This window comes from Engraulis encrasicolus, chromosome 2 (genome assembly GCF_034702125.1).
Source record: "Engraulis encrasicolus isolate BLACKSEA-1 chromosome 2, IST_EnEncr_1.0, whole genome shotgun sequence".
NCBI classification, from domain to species: domain Eukaryota; kingdom Metazoa; phylum Chordata; class Actinopteri; order Clupeiformes; family Engraulidae; genus Engraulis; species Engraulis encrasicolus.
The window spans coordinates 19,876,235-19,896,234 of NC_085858.1; the positions used below are offsets into that span (position 1 = coordinate 19,876,235).

The 20,000-nt window shown below is 48.6% G+C and overlaps 1 protein-coding gene across 2 annotated transcripts in view; it reads right to left on the minus strand.

Annotated features, from left to right (window-relative positions):
* Window positions 1–20,000, minus strand: part of LOC134470228 (sphingosine kinase 1-like) — a 37,966-nt gene that overhangs the window by 1,016 nt on the left and 16,950 nt on the right. For both annotated transcript variants that reach the window (XM_063224259.1, XM_063224264.1), the window contains exons 3-5: window positions 13,246–13,340; window positions 12,087–12,202; window positions 1–1,929 (exon numbers count right to left, since the gene is read on the minus strand). The exon at window positions 1–1,929 is cut by the window's left edge and continues 1,016 nt beyond it. In XM_063224259.1, the coding sequence (XP_063080329.1) occupies window positions 777–1,929; window positions 12,087–12,202; window positions 13,246–13,340 (1,364 nt within the window). In that variant the 3' untranslated portion in view covers window positions 1–776. The remainder of the gene's footprint in view (window positions 1,930–12,086; window positions 12,203–13,245; window positions 13,341–20,000) is intronic.

Genomic DNA, 20,000 nt, shown 5'->3' on the forward strand with positions numbered 1-20,000 from the left:
AATGAAATCAAACTCACACCCGAAAATATATCTTACGAGTACAAAATTTGATCAACCTCCTCCTCTTCTCTGATTCTCCAGCCCCATACACCGCCCTCCACCCAACACCCAGTCACCAGCCTGCCCAACCCTTTTGTATCTCTTCTCCAGTGTGCTTTATAGACGTCATCAAACTCTCAACCAAATATGTACTTCAGGGGTTCAAGTCCTTTAACCAAATCAAACTCACCCAAAGATGAACCTGAAGAGGATAACCCGGGGGGAACACACCAACGGCGACGAGATTAAGCAACAGAGAATGGCTGGACTGTGTAGCAAGAACGATACGAGCGATAGAAGCGACAGAGTATGACGGTTAAAAGCAGAATGCAAGCATTCTGACATTCCAATTGGCCGTGTGTAGTGACTGTCACTGAACTGCATCATAGCTCATTTGCATAATAGTCGCTGAAGTCCAACTACAAACTGTCGCTTAAGTCGCTCAAATCGCCTCTCGTCGCCCAAAGTGTTAATGTCTCTTCTGTCGTCAGCGACTCCATACAAAGTCAATTGCTTTGCATCCCCCTTTCTTTTCCCGATGCACCAAGACTACAAAACGTGACCTTTCCCCCTTACTCATTCACACACAAACCCCTTACACTTCCCCCATCAGCCTGTCAACAACCTGCCCAGACCTCTTCCCATGTGCTTTTTAAGTTTTAAAGTATTTCAAACTTGCACCCAAAGATGTGAAACAAGACCAACCCCATACACTACCTATCCCCGCTCTCCCCCCATCACCCAGTCACCAGCCTACCCAGCCCCGGGTGTATCTGTGCTTGCATGGCTCCGCCACAGTCCACCTGCTCCCCGTCCACGGTGATGACCCCCGGGGGGTCGGACAGGGGCTCCAGTCGGAGAGCGCGCACTCGCCGGTGGACCAGCTGCGGGCAGCCGTAGGCCATGTGACCGCCCTTCTCCATGGCCAGGAAGAGTCGCAGCAGCGTGGCGCGCGACACCCCCTCCAGCACGTAGTACAGGTGGATGCAGCCGTCCTGGCTGCGCGCCTCGGGGGCCGCCATCAGGTCCTCGGCCAGGTGCGACTGGCACATGGCCAGCACCAGGATGAAGCCCTCCTCGGGGACGCGCGTCCAACTGCACGGGACCGGGTGCTCTAACGGGGGGAGGAGGGTGTCCGGCGGTCCCTTGATTGGATGTGGGTCTGGTGGTGGTGGTGACGGGGATCCAGGCTGGAGGAGAAGTTTGATAGCGTTGTTGGAGGCGTTGTGCATAGTGTTGTTGTCGGGTGATGGTGCTGTGTCTGTGGTGTTGTGGTTGAGGTGAAGACGTGAATTCGAGTCCGAGTGTTCCTTTCCGAGTTCTAATCCCGCAGGTTGGGTGTCGCGGGGCGTCGAGGGGTCCCGCGGCGTTAGGGAGCGCTCCGTCGGTCCGCACGACATAGAGGAGCAGAAGGAGGCGTTGGGGGAGTCGGGCGGGGAGGTCATGGGAGAGGAGGCCGCAGAGGAGGCGCGGGAAGAGGAGGAAGCGGAGTGCGTGGGTGAGGAGCATGAGACTTGTGCTTGTGCTTGTGCTTCTCCGCACCTGGTAGTTGGTTCGTCTTCCTCTGTGACCCGTGCCTCCTCCTGTGGCACCGCAGGAAGGTATGCCAGGCGTCCCCGGTAGACACGGAGCGACGCCAGCCGCACCAGCGTGCCCAGCAGGAAGCGCACGGCGCCCGCCTGCCGGTAGCGCTCGCTCTCGATGTCCACGTCGGCCACGAAGCCCCAGGCCAGCGACAGGAAGGAGAAGAGGCGACGATGACGAGGGCCTGAGCTCGAGCTCGAACCCGAGCCCAGGTGCACCGACACCAGGTCCAGAGGAGACACCAGGCCCTTACACAGCACCAGGCCACAGCTGACCAGCAGCTCCTCCCCAAACAGGGCAGGGGACCTGGGGGGAGAGGGGGGGGGAGAGAGAGAGAGACAGACAGAAAGAAAGACAGAGTCAAAGAGAGAGGAGAGAGGAGAGAAGTTTGTAATGTTAGACGCACAGAAATATTGAAATGCTGTTTCTCTTCTCCCTGACAGTAATCACAGGTATAAACAATAGAGAGAGAGAGAGAGAGAGAGAGAGAGCGAGAGAGAGCGAGAGAGAGCGAGAGAGAGAGAGAGAGAGAGAGAGAGAGAGAGAGCGAGAGAGAGAGAGAGAGAGAGAGAGAGAGAGAGAGAGAGAGAGAGAGAGAGAGTTTGGACACCAGCAGGGCAAGGCATTGTTTACATGTATATTTCATCAGCAGGGTTCAGTGTTAACAAATCCATGTACGTAGATGGGAGGGGACACAGGGTGCAGATGTAGTCCACAATTAAACATTTTAAACTATTTGTGCTGGCAACAGAAGGATCATGGTGGTAAAAGGAAGAAAAATTGTGTTGTTCTTTATTTATTATGTATTTATTTGACCTCTATTTAACCAGGGGAAACAGCATCGCACTGAGATAGAAATCTCTTTCCCAAGTGAGCCCTGGCCAAAGTAACAAATGAAATTAATGCAATCTTAAATTCAATGTTACTACTTATTGAATATGATTCACAAAACTGTATACATCATCATCTGAGATAGATGTCGTGTTAACAAGGCAATGTATTGTGTTAATGCTCAGGGGCATTGCTTAAGTGGCAATATGGGGAAGGTGACAACGTCAGATTAACAAGCCTTGTACTACAGCATAGAACACCATTTTGAAAATGCATGCTCCACTTAAAGTCTTGTAAGAGTGTCGCAGAACTCCTCTCAGGCTGTCATTATAATAATCCCTCCGTCTACACACGAACACGCGCGCACACTGTTCGGTTTTTGTAATTTTAGTCCCCACCGAAGAGGGTGCTAGAAGAGCGAGACTTTGGAAATAACTCTGTGTCCAAATGTTGTTTATTTTCTTTCACACTTGTAAACACGGCATCAGCAGCAGCAGCAGGTTATAAACCTGTAGAAAATACACCAAAAAGTGTGCTATCCATTAGATGCTATATTGTGAAATGTGTATATATAAATAACAAATACAATTTTACCATAAAGCTTCAGCAATTACTGTATAAATATCTGCAGTTTCTATAAATAATTCATTCTTTAAAGTATCATCAACAAGATCCATAAATAATCAACAATAGAATGCACAACAGCTATTTTGCATCACCAACAACAGACATTACACTTAATCAAGTCGATACATACAAACACCAGAGCCATCACTACAATTATCAGCTTCAAAGTAGCAGAAACAAGAGCCAATATACAAAGCCAAGTGAGTGAACCACATCTCCCATCATGCGCTACAGGAAACAACATTGACTACGACTCGACTACAGTACCCAGAATGCAATGCGAATCAGGAAGTAAGTGCAATAGCGCTTCCATTCAAACGATCATACCGGCAAACCAGTCAAGTTAACTTTAACATTAATCGGCGGATTAAAACAATGCACTAGCTAAGCGACCATAGTGACAAAGTTATTAAGTTCTGACCAGTTAAAAGACAGCAGCTGACGATCAAGCAGTTAAAAGAAACCAGCGAAAGAAAGTAAACCCAGCACCTTACCGGTGATGTGCGCCGCTCTTCCAGCATGCAAATTGGATGTTGTCATTGTGCGTGCACGCTCCCGTTTATACGTATTTCTTGGACTATAACAGCCAACTGCAAGCAAGTACACTAAACCCAGGTGAGTGCCCCACCCACCTAATCAGCTGTGCTGTGTTCCATGTAATCACCCGTGAGTTGACTTACCCTCCACCAAATGACAGTGTGCAAAACACCTCCCACTTGACTGAATGATCGCAAGATCCAATGAAGTCACAATTTTAATTTCTCACTTTCAGAGTCCTTCAAAGTTCTTTTCAGGGTGTGTGTGTGTGTTTTTTTTTTTTTTTTTTTTTTTGTGCATGATGCAGATTTGCGGCTCTTCATGATGTGCAATGAGTATGTACGTGCATGTATGCATGTGTGTGCACGTGCTGAACATAGTGGCAGCGTTCGGCGTACACCACTACGTCAGATTAAGGCAGAGGGCCTTGATCCTCCACCGGAAGAAGGACTACGAGCCTTCTTACATCCCTCTTTATCACAGTCGTAGGCAAAGGAGAGCTGCTCTTCTTGCAGCTGCTCGACTGTGATGCAGGAATGCCAGTGCAAGTTGTGATGTCAGCATCTCGGACGATCCCCTTGTTGTCAGGGTAGACGGAGAGAATTCTGCCCAGGCGGAACTGACCCCTCAGGGCATTTGGGTCAGCTACCCAGACAAGGTCGCCGACTCTGACGTTTCTTTCGGACTGATGCCATTTCTGCCGAACGAAGAGATTTGGGCCAGCAAGCTCCCTCCATTTGGCCCAGAAGCGATCCACCCCAATTTGGATAGCCCGCAACCGGCGCCAGGAATGGGTCTCCAGGTCAAGGCCAGAGGTGTCTCCAGCCATCGTTGCCCGACCCAGGATGAGGGAGTTTGGTGTCAGGTACTCGATGGAGCTCTCCTGCTCTTGAGCCCTGGCATCGATTGGCCATTCGTTGGTTAAGTTGGCAGCCTGGTAAAGGAGTGTCTGTAGCTCTCCCCATGTGAAAGACCCTGTGGTCCCGCCGCGGTTCGCGTGTGCCCTTTTCAGAAGCTTCACAGCAGCCTCTGCAGCTCCATTCCTATGTGGTGAATGTGCCGGGTGAAACTCCCACTTCCACTCGGTTCCATGTCTTGTAGCCACATTTTCCATGGATAAGGTCTGCAGGCAATCCAGATGCTTGTAGAACTGCTGTAGAGCTGGTTTGGCGCCGATGAAGTTCGTCCCCCGGTCGGACCACAGTTTCCTTGGATGCCCCCTCAGGGCGACAAAACGGGTGTAGGCCAGGAGGAAGCTTTCTGCTGACTGGTCATCAGTGAGGTCCGCATGGACTGCTCTGGAGGCCATACAGCAGAATACAATCCCCCACACTTTCTTTGACGTCCTTCTTTTCACACTATCCTTGACCTCAAAGGGGCCAAAGAGGTCAAGGGTGGTGAATTCGAAGGGGCAAGCTCTCTGGGTGCGTTCTGGGGGCAGGTCACTCATGACTTGCTGGCACATTTTGGCTCTACGCTTTGCGCAGGTGATGCAATTGTTCTGTACCTTTTTGACGAGTCTTCGTCCCCGCATTATCCAAGCCTTTTTCCGTGTTCGAAGAAGGGTTGCAGCGATGCCCTCATGATTTTCTTCATGGGCTTCGTTGACCAGAAGAGACGCGAGCCATGACTGGTATGGGATCAGAGGTACAGATACTTTGTCCTCGTCCAACGACTGGACTCTTCCTCCACAGACAAGTAGACCCGTGGTGGGATCTTTTTGAACGACCAGGCGATCAAGGGTTGCGTCTTGAAACTTGACGTTGTGTTGGGCCTCGAGGGCCAAGAAGTTGAAGGCGGCAGCTCTTTCGTCACTTGAGAGGTATGTTTTTGCCTCCCACTTTAGGGCTCCTGGGGTCTGGGTGCGTTTGCTCAGCCAGATGTCAACTGCTTTCTTCAGCCAGCCAAGAGCACCACATAGACGCGTCAAAGAGCTGAACCTTTTTGGTTCAACTAGTTCCACGAGAGCGATGGTGTTTTGGGCGGGCCATTCCCAGGACTGAGCTGTGGCGGACATGACTGTTGCAGAGAACGCCTTCCTTTGAAGCGCTGCAACATCTCCAGTGACTGAGGAGATAACTTCTCCAGCTGTTTTCACAGGCCATTCTTCAAATGGGAGTTTTAGGAATCCAGGGCCTTCCTGCCATGCAGATCCTTCTGCAAGGTCCTCAGGGGTTGCACCCCTTGTGATGAGGTCAGCAATGTTTGCCTTCCCTTCAACCCATCTCCAGCTGTCGACGGGCCCGGCTTTTTGGATTTCCCCTACCCGATTGGCAAAGAAAGATTGATAGCCATAGCTATCCTTCTGTATGGCTCCAAGAATGGTCTGGCTATCGACTATGTGGACCCACTTGTCGACTTGGATGTAGCAGTGCTTTTCGAAGTAGGATCTCAGGCGAGTTGCGAAGACAGCCCCGCACAGCTCTGCTTTGATGGCATCACCCTTTTGGTCTAGTGGGGTTAGTTTGGCCTTCGACTCGACTAATCTGACAACGATTCCATCAGCGGTCTCCCAGCGGAGGTATAGAACGGCTCCGTATGAAGCTTCACTGCCGTCTGAGAAGGTGATGCCCATGGGGCGGCCTATGGCTCCAGGGGGAGTGAGGCTTCTAGTGAACCTCACCTTGCCGAGTCGTACGCACTGCTCGAAGAGGGTTATTGCAGCCTCCCTGAGATGCAGTGAGAGGGGGTCATCCCAGGTGTCTTTGACAGGACGGTCTTTCCCGGCCTCCTGAAAGGACTCTCTCACCAACATCACACCCCTTTGCTTGATGGGTGAGGCTAAGCCAATGGGGTCGTAAAACCCTGCGATTTGGCTCAGCAGCACTCGGCGGGTGAGGGGGTCAGGGGTGTTAGAGCGAACCTCTTCCTCTTGTAGGTCCAGCCCAGTTCTCATTTTTCCTCTCCGTCTCGAAAAATTCACAGAGGCGAGCAGGCGGAGCTTGTCGGAGTCTGGCTCGTAACCTAGACCGAGTGCCTTACTTTCCTCGTCTCGCATCTGATTTGGGAGTACCAGGGTCTTGGGTTCTGTTGCTCTGGGACAGTCAGGTTCTTCCCCCCTCCCACTTTGGCCAGTGAGGACCCACGGCTTGAGTGAGAAGCCACCCGCTTTGAGTATTTCCTCGACTCCCTCAGTCATCTTGGTAAGGACTTGGAGGTCATTATGGGACGTCAAGATATCGTCAACGTAGCAGTCCTCCGTCAGAATGCGGCGCTCTGGGACCATGGATTCGAACTGGGGCAGGTTGGCGGTCTCTCTCATGGCTACCTGGGCGATGCAACCAGCAGGTTTGTCACCAATATTAACTCTTACAACTGCAAACTCGCCAATCTCTACCTTGGGGTCATCTCTCCAGAGGAATCGGTGGAGGTGTACCTCCTGATCTTTCAGCCACAACGAGTTGTACATCTTTCTGACATCGCATAGGGCCGTGTAGAGACCACTACTAAATCTCAACAGGACTCCTCGGATGGGATTAAGAACATCAGGGCCTTTATGGAGTAGGTTGTTCAAACTCATCCCTTTGAACTCCTGGCTACTATTCCAGACTATTCTCACTGGCGTGGAGCTTGAGTGGGGATTGGGCGCAACCAGGTGGCTGATGTACCACACTGGCCCGTTCCAAGCTTTGATCTGTTCCCTGGTGAATTTGACAGCGGCTCCTCTTGCCACCATGTCATTGATCTGCTCTCCATATGCAGCTTTCCACAGTGGTTCTTTGGCTAGCCGGGCCTCAGTGTTTCTGAAAGTTGCTTCCACAGCTTGGCGGTTATTTGGCAGACTTGCAGGGTTGATCTTCCACGGGTAAGCTGCATCCCAGTGAGGAGCAGCACTGTGTTTATCAGCCAAGACGTACGAGAGACAGCCTTTGATCTTCTCAAGTTCCCTTTCTTCTCCAAGGGTCATTTCTTGGCCACCCGGAGAGCACTTGCCGCACTTGCAGCTCCCGCATTTTGGGCTGCATGCTGCCCCGATGCTATCCCACTTGAACCACTCGAACACTTCTTTGTTCGTTGCGGCGCTGTTGCTGAAAGCAGTCGGTGGAAGGTCTTCGGCTGGAACAAGAATCTCCTTGTAAAGCCTTGAAGAGGTCCTCATTGTTCGAGCGAAGTGGGTCTCGGACTGGTGCAGTGTTAAGTCCACGCTCTCGAAAAGGTCAGGGTGAGTGCCACCAACTGTTTTGCCGAGCGGCCCATCCCAGAGGACAAGATCACCCTCCCTTTTTAACGGTTGAGGAACCAGACGACCCTCCCTGTGGCTGATTAGGAGGTCAATGGTCTCAGGCCTAGCAAGATCTGCCGCAGCAACACCTGGGAAGATTTTCTGGAGTTGTGCTGGGGTGACTGGGTGGCTAACCTCGGCGATGCTCTCTAGCCCATAACAGAGTAGCTTATGTTCAGCTACTGTGCCTTTAGCAGTTTTCACTCGCAGCCGAAGGGAATATCGGTTGGTTTTGACCGTTTTGGTCATGCCTCCGACACCATGTACCATTAGGCGAATGCTCTCACCACTCAACCCAAGCCTTTGGGCGGCACAATGAGTGATATAGTTGGTGTCGGAGGCGAGATCTAGCAATGTCCCGATAAGCTGACCGGAGTTGGTCGTGACTTCCAGGAGCATCATCACCACTGGATACTCTAAGGGCGCTTTCCCAGCAGAGCAGGTTATGGCAGAGGTCGTCTTATTTGAGAAAGCCTTCCGGAATTCATCCCGGAGCTCAGGGGTAACTTTTGCCAATAGCTCCTCCTGGTGGCTGGTCAGGCCAAGGCCTTTTCCATTTGATTTTTTCCTGGCACTTTCCAGGGGCATGGATCTGGAGCACAGCAGGTAATGGTGGGGCTCTTCGGATCTGCAGTCTGCCTTGGTGCAGACAAACTTTTTGTTGTTGCAGACAGATTGAGAGTGGGGTCCAAGACACTGAGAGCACAGCTTGTTTGCATCGAGATGGCTTTTCTTGCTTGGCAGATCCATTCCTCGGAACGCAGTGCATGCAAAGAGCCTACCCGCGTGGGATGCGTCAGAGCAGACCGTGCAAGCTTGTGGCTGGTAGCCCTTTTGGCCAGAGGTGGCTTTGGAGAATGCCTTTTTGGCAGACCTATCCACATATGATGATTTTGCCGGGGGGGTTCCTTCTCTCAGGCTCTCATCAAGCTGGTCAAGCTCCTCCAGTACCGCCTCCTGTTTCTGGAGGTACAGCAGCAGACAGTCAAAGTGAGTTTGGGGGGTGAATCCATGCAGGGGTTCCGCCTTGTATTCAATCCACTTTTCTTTGAGTGAGCTGGGTAGTTTCCGTTCCAGTGACTGCGCGACAAGCCTGTTCTTCAAGATGTCCTCCTCTCCAAGTATGACTAGGTTGCTCAGGGCCCTCTCCACAGCCTGGATTAGTTCGATCGCCTTCCGGGGATTGTTCCCCTTCACGGGAGGTAGGCTTTCAATATCCTCAGCAATTTTAAGGACGATTCTAGCCTTATTTCCGAAACGGTTGTCAAGGCGCTTGAACATCTCATCAGGGCTTGAACAGCTGGACAGAACCAAGTCCTTTTTGACGCGATCACTCAGGCTTGCCAGCAGGTGGAACCGTGTCACTCCAGCCGTTCTCATTGGGTTTCCTAGCTGTTCCAACTCAGCCCACTCGGCCTTCCAACGGTAATAATCCGTCATATCTCCTGAGAAAACAGGCAGCCGGGTTCGTTCGAGGCTGATTTGTGGCTTGGAGATGGTCTGCATACTAGGCGATGGCGAGGCTACTGAGACGCTCGGTTGGTCCATCATTGGCTGTATCCCTGCCGCAGCAGGCTCTGATTTGGGCATGCGGCTAAGTTTTTTCCAATTCAGCTCCCAGTCCCGTGCTCTGGTTTTGAGCTTGAAGATTGTCTGCTTGTGGTGAGTTACTTTGTCAGAGACGAGCCGTTCCCAGGTTAGGACTTTCTGCTCTAGTTCATGGATTCCTTCGAGAAGACCATCACGCAGGGCGTCAAACTCATGCTCTGGCATCTCTGCAATATTAGCATTCTCCACTTCTTTGCATTTCTCCTCGGTTCCTTCTATGTGGAGCTGAATTTCGGACTTTGCAAACTTGTCGTACAAGATGTCCCTGGTGAGCTGCATTGTGTCACCATAGACAGAGACACACTGCTCAACTCTTGTTTTAGTCCTCCTCGCCTCCTCTTCACTGCCCTCCACATCTTCCACGGCCTCCAAGAAAGCTAGTGCAGTGTCGTGCATTCTGTTGAAATCAGCACTGAGTGCACGCATCTCATCAATAATTGCTCCCTTTTCCATGATGGTCGCAGTGAGAGACAGCTTATTTGCACGTCTGGTGAATGCTGCTTGAGCAGAGGACCGTTTCCCTTTTAGTTCTGTTATTTCAGCAGAATCCATTTTCCTTTTGTTGATATTTTGAATGTTTGTAGAGGTGAAGTTTTATTTTGAGGGATATTTGACTTTTTGTCTTCCTCTTCTCTCTTTACGGCACCTCGGTTTATAACTGTTCGGTTTTTGTAATTTTAGTCCCCACCGAAGAGGGTGCTAGAAGAGCGAGACTTTGGAAATAACTCTGTGTCCAAATGTTGTTTATTTTCTTTCACACTTGTAAACACGGCATCAGCAGCAGCAGCAGGTTATAAACCTGTAGAAAATACACCAAAAAGTGTGCTATCCATTAGATGCTATATTGTGAAATGTGTATATATAAATAACAAATACAATTTTACCATAAAGCTTCAGCAATTACTGTATAAATATCTGCAGTTTCTATAAATAATTCATTCTTTAAAGTATCATCAACAAGATCCATAAATAATCAACAATAGAATGCACAACAGCTATTTTGCATCACCAACAACAGACATTACACTTAATCAAGTCGATACATACAAACACCAGAGCCATCACTACAATTATCAGCTTCAAAGTAGCAGAAACAAGAGCCAATATACAAAGCCAAGTGAGTGAACCACATCTCCCATCATGCGCTACAGGAAACAACATTGACTACGACTCGACTACAGTACCCAGAATGCAATGCGAATCAGGAAGTAAGTGCAATAGCGCTTCCATTCAAACGATCATACCGGCAAACCAGTCAAGTTAACTTTAACATTAATCGGCGGATTAAAACAATGCACTAGCTAAGCGACCATAGTGACAAAGTTATTAAGTTCTGACCAGTTAAAAGACAGCAGCTGACGATCAAGCAGTTAAAAGAAACCAGCGAAAGAAAGTAAACCCAGCACCTTACCGGTGATGTGCGCCGCTCTTCCAGCATGCAAATTTGATGTTGTCATTGTGCGTGCACGCTCCCGTTTATACGTATTTCTTGGACTATAACAGCCAACGGCAAGCAAGTACACTAAACCCAGGTGAGTGCCCCACCCACCTAATCAGCTGTGCTGTGTTCCATGTAATCACCCGTGAGCTGACTTACCCTCCACCAAATGACAGTGTGCAAAACACACACACATATATGCACACGCATGCATGAACGCACGCACGCACAGCACACACGCAAACACACACACACACGGACATGGCCATCACTCACACGTTCACACACACACACACACACACACACACACGCACACAAACGACCACAGACACACATACACATGCACAGGCACACACACACGACACAAAGTTAATTTCACCCACCATTGTTCAGCAAAACTGTGCCAAGTCGAGAGGAAACGGCTGTTAAATACCTGAGACTATGGGGATGGATTAAAACTCTCCCCGCTCCGCCGAGGACAATAAAAAAGTGCTATTTCTGTACAGGCTCCAATAATCACCTTCCTCGGAGCACCATCAGGCAGGCACCTGCCCTCACCCCCACCCCCACCCACCTCTGTCCCCTGCCATCACCCGCCCCCACCCCCACCCACCTCTACCCCCTGCCTTCGCCCGCCCTAACCCCCACCCACCTCTGCCCCTTGCCTTCATCCGCCCTTACCCCCCCCCCCCCCCCCACCTCTGTCAAAGACCAGCCATCCCCTTTGCCAAAGAAGTGCTGCTCTGCTGAAAGTGCAGGCAGGCTATTTGACAAACGACGCTGTCCCTGCCCCCTGTTCCCCTGGGTCTGAATCACATTAGTTTGGCCCTGGCGGTGCTGTGCTGTGCTGCTGTGGGCGGCTCGGACTCCACCCGTTAACACACAGTGCTAAAAAGGACTTACCAGAATGGCACAGTTGTGCATTACTAAAGGCCCTGTGTCTGGTCATAGTAGTGTAAAACTATGGTAGTTTTGATACCTTTCAGTAACTATTACAGCGTTCTACTGTCGGAATTATGGGGCTACAGTCTGCACATCCAAAATATATAACCTGGGAGCAGAACAACCAAATAAGATAAAACCCTGCTACAGCCAGGATTTTTTTCTGCTCCCACCGCACTTTCTGGGAACAGAAAAATCCTGGTTGATGCTGACTCTTTATTTTATTTTTCAATCACATTAGTGTCTGTCGTCACCCACCCAGAGTAATGGCTGACGGAGGCGGCCAGGGCGTTGCCGGAGCCCCCAGGCAGGATGCCCAGCGGGGTCTGGATGGCCTCCTCCCAGTCCTCCCTCTCCATCAGCCCGTTCACCACCTGGAGGCCGGGGGACATAAGCACAAGTGTTAATTCAACATCTGGAGGGCGGGGTACACAAGCACAAGTGCTAACTCAACACTCAGAGAGTACTCTGGGAGCAAATAGAGGAGAGTAGAATAGAGTAGAGTAGAGTAGAGTAACTTTATTTATCCCGAGGGGGAAATTAAGTACAATCTAAATTAAATACACTCTAAAGGTGTTAAAATCTACTCTATAAGTGTTGAATTAACACTGCATGTTTTGTTACTGTGAAGTAGCGATAGGGATGTTAGGGTACAGGATGTGGCTTAACCTTGGTGTGAAAGAGAGAAAACTGACATATTGATGGTGAGAAAATGGGATTTGTTGCCAGCAAATCTCTTTCCATCACACACACGCAAAGACACAATGACACACGCAGGTATGGACACACACACGCATGTGCACATACACACACACACACCGCGTGACACATACATACTGTATTATACAGTATATGTCACATCTGCAGGGCCGGATTAAGAAGGCCCAGGGCCCCTATGCTACAGGCTGCTGGAGGTTCCCATGGAGGGCATTACAAAATCAGGCAGCTGGCAGGTGGGCTCCCCTAGGCTGCAGCCATATTTATCCGGCCCTGCATATCTGTGTCTACTACAGACTTGTGAAGTAGCATCTTGTATTCAATACATCACAACTGCATGAGCACCCACACATGCAGTGTGAACAAACATAAATGCATGCATGCCAAAAAAAGACACACACACACACGCACAGACACACAGACACACACACACACATACATACAATCCCACACACTTTCAACATTCTGCCTCTCATTGACAGATAGACCCATACAAACACGTGCATAGACACACAGGCACATGCAGGAACACACACACACACACACACACACACACACACACACACACACACACACACACACACACACACACACACACACACACACACACACACACACACACACACACACACACACACACACACACACACACACACACACACAGAATCTCTCTCTCTCACACACTCACACACACACACACCTCAAACAGCAGCCCGTCTCCTGACAGGATCACCAGGGCGTCCCACTGAGTCAGATCCGCCTCGCGCACCAACTCCCTGGCATGATTCTGATGCTCTGACAGATAGAGAGAGAGAGGGAGGCGGAGAGAGAGAGAGAGAGAGAGAGAGAGAGAGAGAGAGAGAGAGAGAGAGAGAGAGAGAGAGAGAGAGAGAGAGAGAGGGAGGCGGAGAGAGAGAGAGAGAGAGCAGAAAGGAAGATAGATATGGAGAAAGAGATTTTTTACTGTAAGACAGGCAGCACATTAAAACACAATACATGACAGGCAGGAATGACAAGAGATAGTGCATGTGAACAAAGTGATGTGGATGAAAATAACTACTACTACATGGCAGGGATGGGGGTTGGTGAGGAGGGGATAAGACAAAGGGGTGCATGGATGGATGGATGGGTGGATGGATGGAAGAGGACCCCAGCAAGCCGGCCTGCCCTGCCTCCCCCCCACATACTGTGCCCATCCCTGGGGAGCAGATGAGAGTGATTACTGCCAAAAGAGTGATCCGATTTCCTCTTATCTATCAGGGCCCAGACAGGGCAGGGCAGGGCAGCGCAGCGAGAGAGCAGCTGAGTGAGTGAGTGAATGAGTGGGATCTACTCGGCCCCTGGGAGGGTAACAGCTTAGCACACCCACCGCGGGACCGATCCGGCAATCTGAGCGAAGTTGTGTGTGTGTGTGTGTGTGTGTGTGTGTGTGTGTGTGCGTATTATTTGTGTTTCTGAGTTTTTGTGTATGTGTGTGTCTGAGTTTGTTTGGACATGTGTGTGTGTGTGTGTGTGTGTGTGTGTGTGTGCGTGTGTGTTTGTGTGCATGTGTGTGTGTGTGTGTGTGTGTGTATGTGTGTGTGTGTGTGTGTGTGTGTGTGTGTGTGTGTGTGTGTGTGTGTGTGTGTTTGTGTGCTTGTGTGCATGTGTACGTGCGTGTGTGTGTGTGTGTTAAGGGAGGGAGAGAGTGACTATCAAATTAGTGCTGCGGCTGATTCAATTTCATCTTCTCCCCGCGCGGCGTCCTTGGGCTCGGTGGACTGCGGACGTTGGTAAGCAGCGACAGCGGCGGATATTGGACGGGGGAAGCCTGTAACCGTCACGCGTTATCCGACCCTCTTTTCACACACACACTGACAGGCAGTACGTCCTTCATCACACTCTCACTCGCATAATCCGGATACATAGAGGAAGTCCTGAGTCCTCCCTTTCAGCAGCAGCACGGCTCATTTTAGAAAAGTGATGGGAGTGGACAGAAATAGTACATTGCTTGTTTAGAAACCTTTCAAGGGTGATTAAACCTTCAAAGTTTAACTGGATGATGTTGTGTTGAAAAAAAAGTAATGATGCAAGGGAACAGACAGATCACACTCTCACACACACACACACACACACACACACACACACACACACACACACACACACACACACACACACGGACAAACGCCTGCACCCCCGCAGACACACACATTTCGGCTCTGCTAATTTTGACTTTAGTTTACTGGACTCCTTTTGTTTACTTTCATCTCTTGTTTACTTTCAACTTGCCCGCAGTGTGCTAATGTAGGCCACTGGATTGTTTTTCCAATTAAAATAAACACTCAGTATCAACACCACCACAACCTCCTTCTCTCTCCCTTCATCTACCTCTCTCTCTCTCTCCCTCTCTCTCTCTCTATCCTCCCTCATTTTGCTCTCTCCATAACCATTCCTCTTTCCTGTCACTCTCATCCACTCTATTCCGTCTCTCTCTCCCTCTCTCGCCCCTTCCCATCTCCAACTTCCAAGTCTCACATCTCTCCTCATGAATATTTACCGACAAACATTGAGATAAATGTGTGGTCTCTCTAAAAGGGGGTTGGGGGGATGGAGGAGGTATTAGCTTCAGGAGATGGTTCTTAGAGCAGCGTGTGAGCCGTGCCCTCTCCAAGTCATCTCTTCCCCTACACGAGTAGGTGAGAGCATATGGTCGTGCACAGATAGGGACGAGATGGTGCTAAAGCACCTGCCCCTATGCCCTACTGGACAAAAATGCCCCTTTTGTCACACAGTACTGTGCTCCATGTTGACAGGATCATTTACAAACGCTTGCAATCAGAAGCATGTGACAATAACCGCCCCACATAATATACAGTATAATATACAGTCTCCACAGCCTGGTAGGGCAGACAGAAGTTCCACATGCCCCCCACCTTCCCCTCCAGCATTTGCCCCCCAACATTTCTGTGCACATCACTGCGTGAGAGAGGCAGCTTTGCTCTAAAGTGACGCACAAAAGTAAACTGGGTAAAATTGTTAAAACATGTGGGAAAATAATGGGGCGTCAGCAAAATGAGCTTCATAAACTTTATTTAGATAGATTAACAAAGAAAGCGGATAAAGTTTGTACTGACACTACCCACCCCCTCTCAGTTAAGTTCCAAACACTCCCTTCAGGACGCAGGTATAGATACCCCAATATTAGAACCAATAGAGCAAAGAACTCCTTCATCCCCATGGCAATTAACGAATTGAACAAGATGTGGGAGATACATTCATGACATTATGGACTTTCATATTGGGTTAATGGATGCATTTGACCAGTGGTCTGTATTTATTACGTATTTATTTACATAGTAACTATATGTTTAGCTATTTATTGAGTGTATTTGTTGTACTGTATGTGTTTTTTTATTGTAGGCCTATATGTTTTTATGCCATTCATTCTGCTGTGCTGTAAATCAAATTGCCTTTTAAAGGACATTAAAGCTTTCAAGTCAAGTCAAGTCAAGTCATCACTGGGACAGACTCAGAAGCTGTTTACACCTACAGTGCCCTCCATAATTATTGGCACCCCTGGTTGAGATGTGTTTTTTTAGCTTCCAATTATTTTATTTTTTTTCTAAATAATATGGGACCTTAATGGAAAAAAAGAGAAAAATCCAACCTTCAATACAAGTGCATTTATTCAGTGGGGAAAAAACCCCAATAAAGAAATAATTATTTGACATCAAATAATGTGTGTCACAATTATTAGCACCCCTGGTGTTAATATTTTGTACAACCCCCTTTTGCCAACAAAACAGCTCCTAATCTTCTCCTACAATGTTTCACAACATGGGAAAATACAGAAAGAGGGATCTTCAGCCATTCCTCTCAATGGGGTTGAGGTCAGGGGACTGAGATGGCCATGGGAGGAGCTTGATTTTGTGTCTGGTGAACCATTTCTGTGTAGATTTGGCCATATGTTTAGGGTCATTGTCTTGCTGAAAGACCCAGTGACGACCCAGCTTCAGCTTTCGGGCAGAGGGCAACAGATTTTGATTTAAAATGTCCTGGTATTTCAAAGCATTCATGATGCCATGCACCCTAACAAGGTTCCCAGGGCCTTTGGAAGCGAAACAGCCCCACAGCATCACTGACCCACCCCCATACTTCACAGTGGGTATGAGGTGCTTTTCAGCATGCGCATCTTTCGTGGTACGCCAGACCCACTTAGAGTGTTTGTTGCCAAAAAGCTCAATCTTGGTCTCATCTGACCAAAGCACACGGTCCCAGTTGAAGCCCCAATACCGCTTGGCGAACTCCAGACGCTTGCGTTTATGATTGTGAGTGAGGAAAGGTTTTCTCCGTGCATGCCTCCCAAACAGCTTGTTGGCATGTAGACAGCGCCTGATGGTTGATTTGGAGACTTTGTGACCCCAGGATGCTACCATTTGTTGTAATTCTGTAACAGTGAGCTTTGGAGATCTTTTGATTTCTCTTACCATCCTCCTCACTGTGCGTGGTGGCAAAATAAACTTGGGTCCTCGTCCAGGCTTGTTTACCACTGTTCCAGTTGTTTTGAACTTCTTAATTATTCCTCACAGTGGATATGGGCAGCTGCAGTTGAGTGGCAATCTTCTTGTAGCCTCTGCCTGACCTGTGAAGGTTGACGCACATCTGCCTCACTTGTATGCTGTGTTCCTTTGTCTTTCCCATGTTTAAGAGTAGATAAGAGAAATGGCCTCGGTGTCACGTCATATTTATACCCCAGGGAAACAGGAAGTGATGAATTACTAATTAAATGTTCCTACATACTCTGGTAAACTTTGTAAACTACTGTAGAAATGACAGAAATGCTTCAATTATATTTATTTCCTGGGAATTGTTAAGGGTGCCAATAATTGTGGAACAGGTGATTTAATGAAAAATAATTATTTTTTAGTCAGGGATTTTTTTATTTTCTTACAATTCATTTGAGTTGAAGGCTACATTTTCCTACAATTTTCAGTGTGACAGTATTCTTCTGTAATAAACACTGAATTTATTTTAAGGCTTTTAACACATCTCAACCAGGGGTGCCAATAATTATGGAGGGCACTGTATATGGATCTTTTTGAAAACCCATTATTTTTTTGCCTTCCGTTTACACGTAAACAGTTTTAAAATATCCCATTTAGGGGACTACAATGCACCTGTTACAATAGAGTTTTCACTTTTATCCACATGTTTGCACGTAAACAGAAAAATGTCCACATTTTAAAATATCCTGATACGTGTAAACTGCACCTCAGAGTCTGGCTGTTTTCTCACTCCTCTGTTTTGTGAGAATAAATCTGGGCCCTCTCTCTCCAAGCGATCTCTTCCCCCACACGAGGTGAGAACAGCTTTATTCATCACTGGGATAGACTCAGTTTTTTTCTGTTTTCTCCTACCTCTGTCGTTTTGTGAGAGAATAACAGACAGGAGAAGAAGAAAAGAGGAATGATCTCTACCCTACACAAGAGCAAAGAGCAGCTTTGTTGTGGGAGACTCACAGACTACAAGTCTCCTCTCTTTCCGTTTGTAGAATAAAACAGGATCATTCCTCCTGTCTGGTTCTGTGCTGATATCACAAAGTGTGAAAGCTTTCATGATATCAGCATAGAAAGGAGGAGAATAGTGAAAATAGAAAGGAGGTTAGATAGATAGGTGAAATGTTTTGTTAGTAAGAGTAAGCCTCAAAACAGCAGAGTGTTTGGTATGTCTGAAGTGCCGATGCTGGTCAGATGACCACTCCACGCTGATGCTCCAGCTCCTGCCTCTGACAGGCCTATTGCAGATGCAGAGAGGAGACGAGGACGGATTATCCCTGACTCAGCGCCTCCTGCCTGCAACCTTTCCCTCGTCTCCCTCTCTCTATGATCCTTTCTTCCTCTTTCTTTCTCTGCTGCATATTCTCCTCAATTATTCTCTCCACTCATTTTTTTTCCCTTCACTTTTACACCTCCTACCCTCCTCCCTCTGTCTCCACATCCGTCTTCATTTATTCTCTGCACCCCGTCCACTGAACTCTTCCTTTATTGGTGTTGGATCCCTGTAGCATGCAGCATGCTACACGGATGCATTGACTTTCACTAGCTTAGCGACATACTCCCTCTTTTAACTTGTCTTAAAGCAAGACAACGCTTAACATGAAAAATAAGACACTTTACCACCTTTATAAACCCTGGCCAACGATTTTAACTGTATTAAGCCCCAAAATAGTGGCATACCCCTTTAACACCCCCCACCACAACCACCACCATCCCCCCAGTCCCTGAGTGGGGGGTGATGAATCACTGCTGCTGACCACTGGCTCATTGACCATGGAGGACTTCATCTATTGCAGGGGGATAGCAGAGATGGTGGGAACTTGGTGGTAGTTTCTGTCTGTCTGTCTGTCTGTCTGTCTGTCTGTCTGTCTGTCTGTCTGCCTCTCTCTCTCTCTCTCTCTCTCTCTCTCTCTCTCTCTCTCTCTCTCTCTCTCTCTCTCTCTCTCTCTCTCTCTCTCTCTCTCTCTCTCTCTCTCTCTCCCCTTCTGTCTTTCCCTCAGTGGGTGACATTTTCCTGAGTATGAGCGGTGGTGCAGAGTGACCTGAGACGACCCTGGGCTACACACCACTGCACTACTCTGCCTCTGTTTCTGCTGCTCCGACCTCCTCCTCCTCCTCCTCCTCCTCCGGTGGATCAGAAGAGAAGAGCACTGCAGGCGGGATCACTGCAGTGGACGTACACTGTAACATTCTCACGCCCATACTGAGAAAGAGCGAGGCCGCCTACACTGTGCAATGTGATGTCTGTGTCAGTAACCTAACCTGTCAGTCAGCAGAGAAATGTTTTTGCACTTTTTGCTCTTTGCACAACATGGCCACTAAAAACTGTGGTTAGATTTGTAGGGAATGCAATTTGATCCCCACAAATTACCCCTCTTCAGATTTTATTATCGTACGGGGGACTTTTTGTCAACACTGCTCAAAACTAAGGCGAAAACATGCACTAATGCATGGGAACATACAAGTGCACACACACACACACACATACACACACACACAGACACACACACACACACACACACACACACACACACACACACACACACACACACACACACACACACACACACACACACACACACACACACACACACACACACAGAGTCTGCCTGTCGATCTCTCTCTTTCTTTCTCTCTCTCTCTCTCTCTCTCACACACACACACACACAGACACACACGGCAATGAATGAGGATGCCTGCTACCCCTATCTGATATGCAAACCCTTAACCCCCACTGCACTCCCACACATGCCTCACATGATACACTGCTAATAAGATAGCATGTTCCATGACAGTCAAGCACATTAGAACCCCCCCTCCCCCCCTCCACCAACACACACACACAAACGCATCATAGTATATGGGCTGTGAATAATTTCACAGACACAGATATATATTATATATATATCGTCTTCTCTGT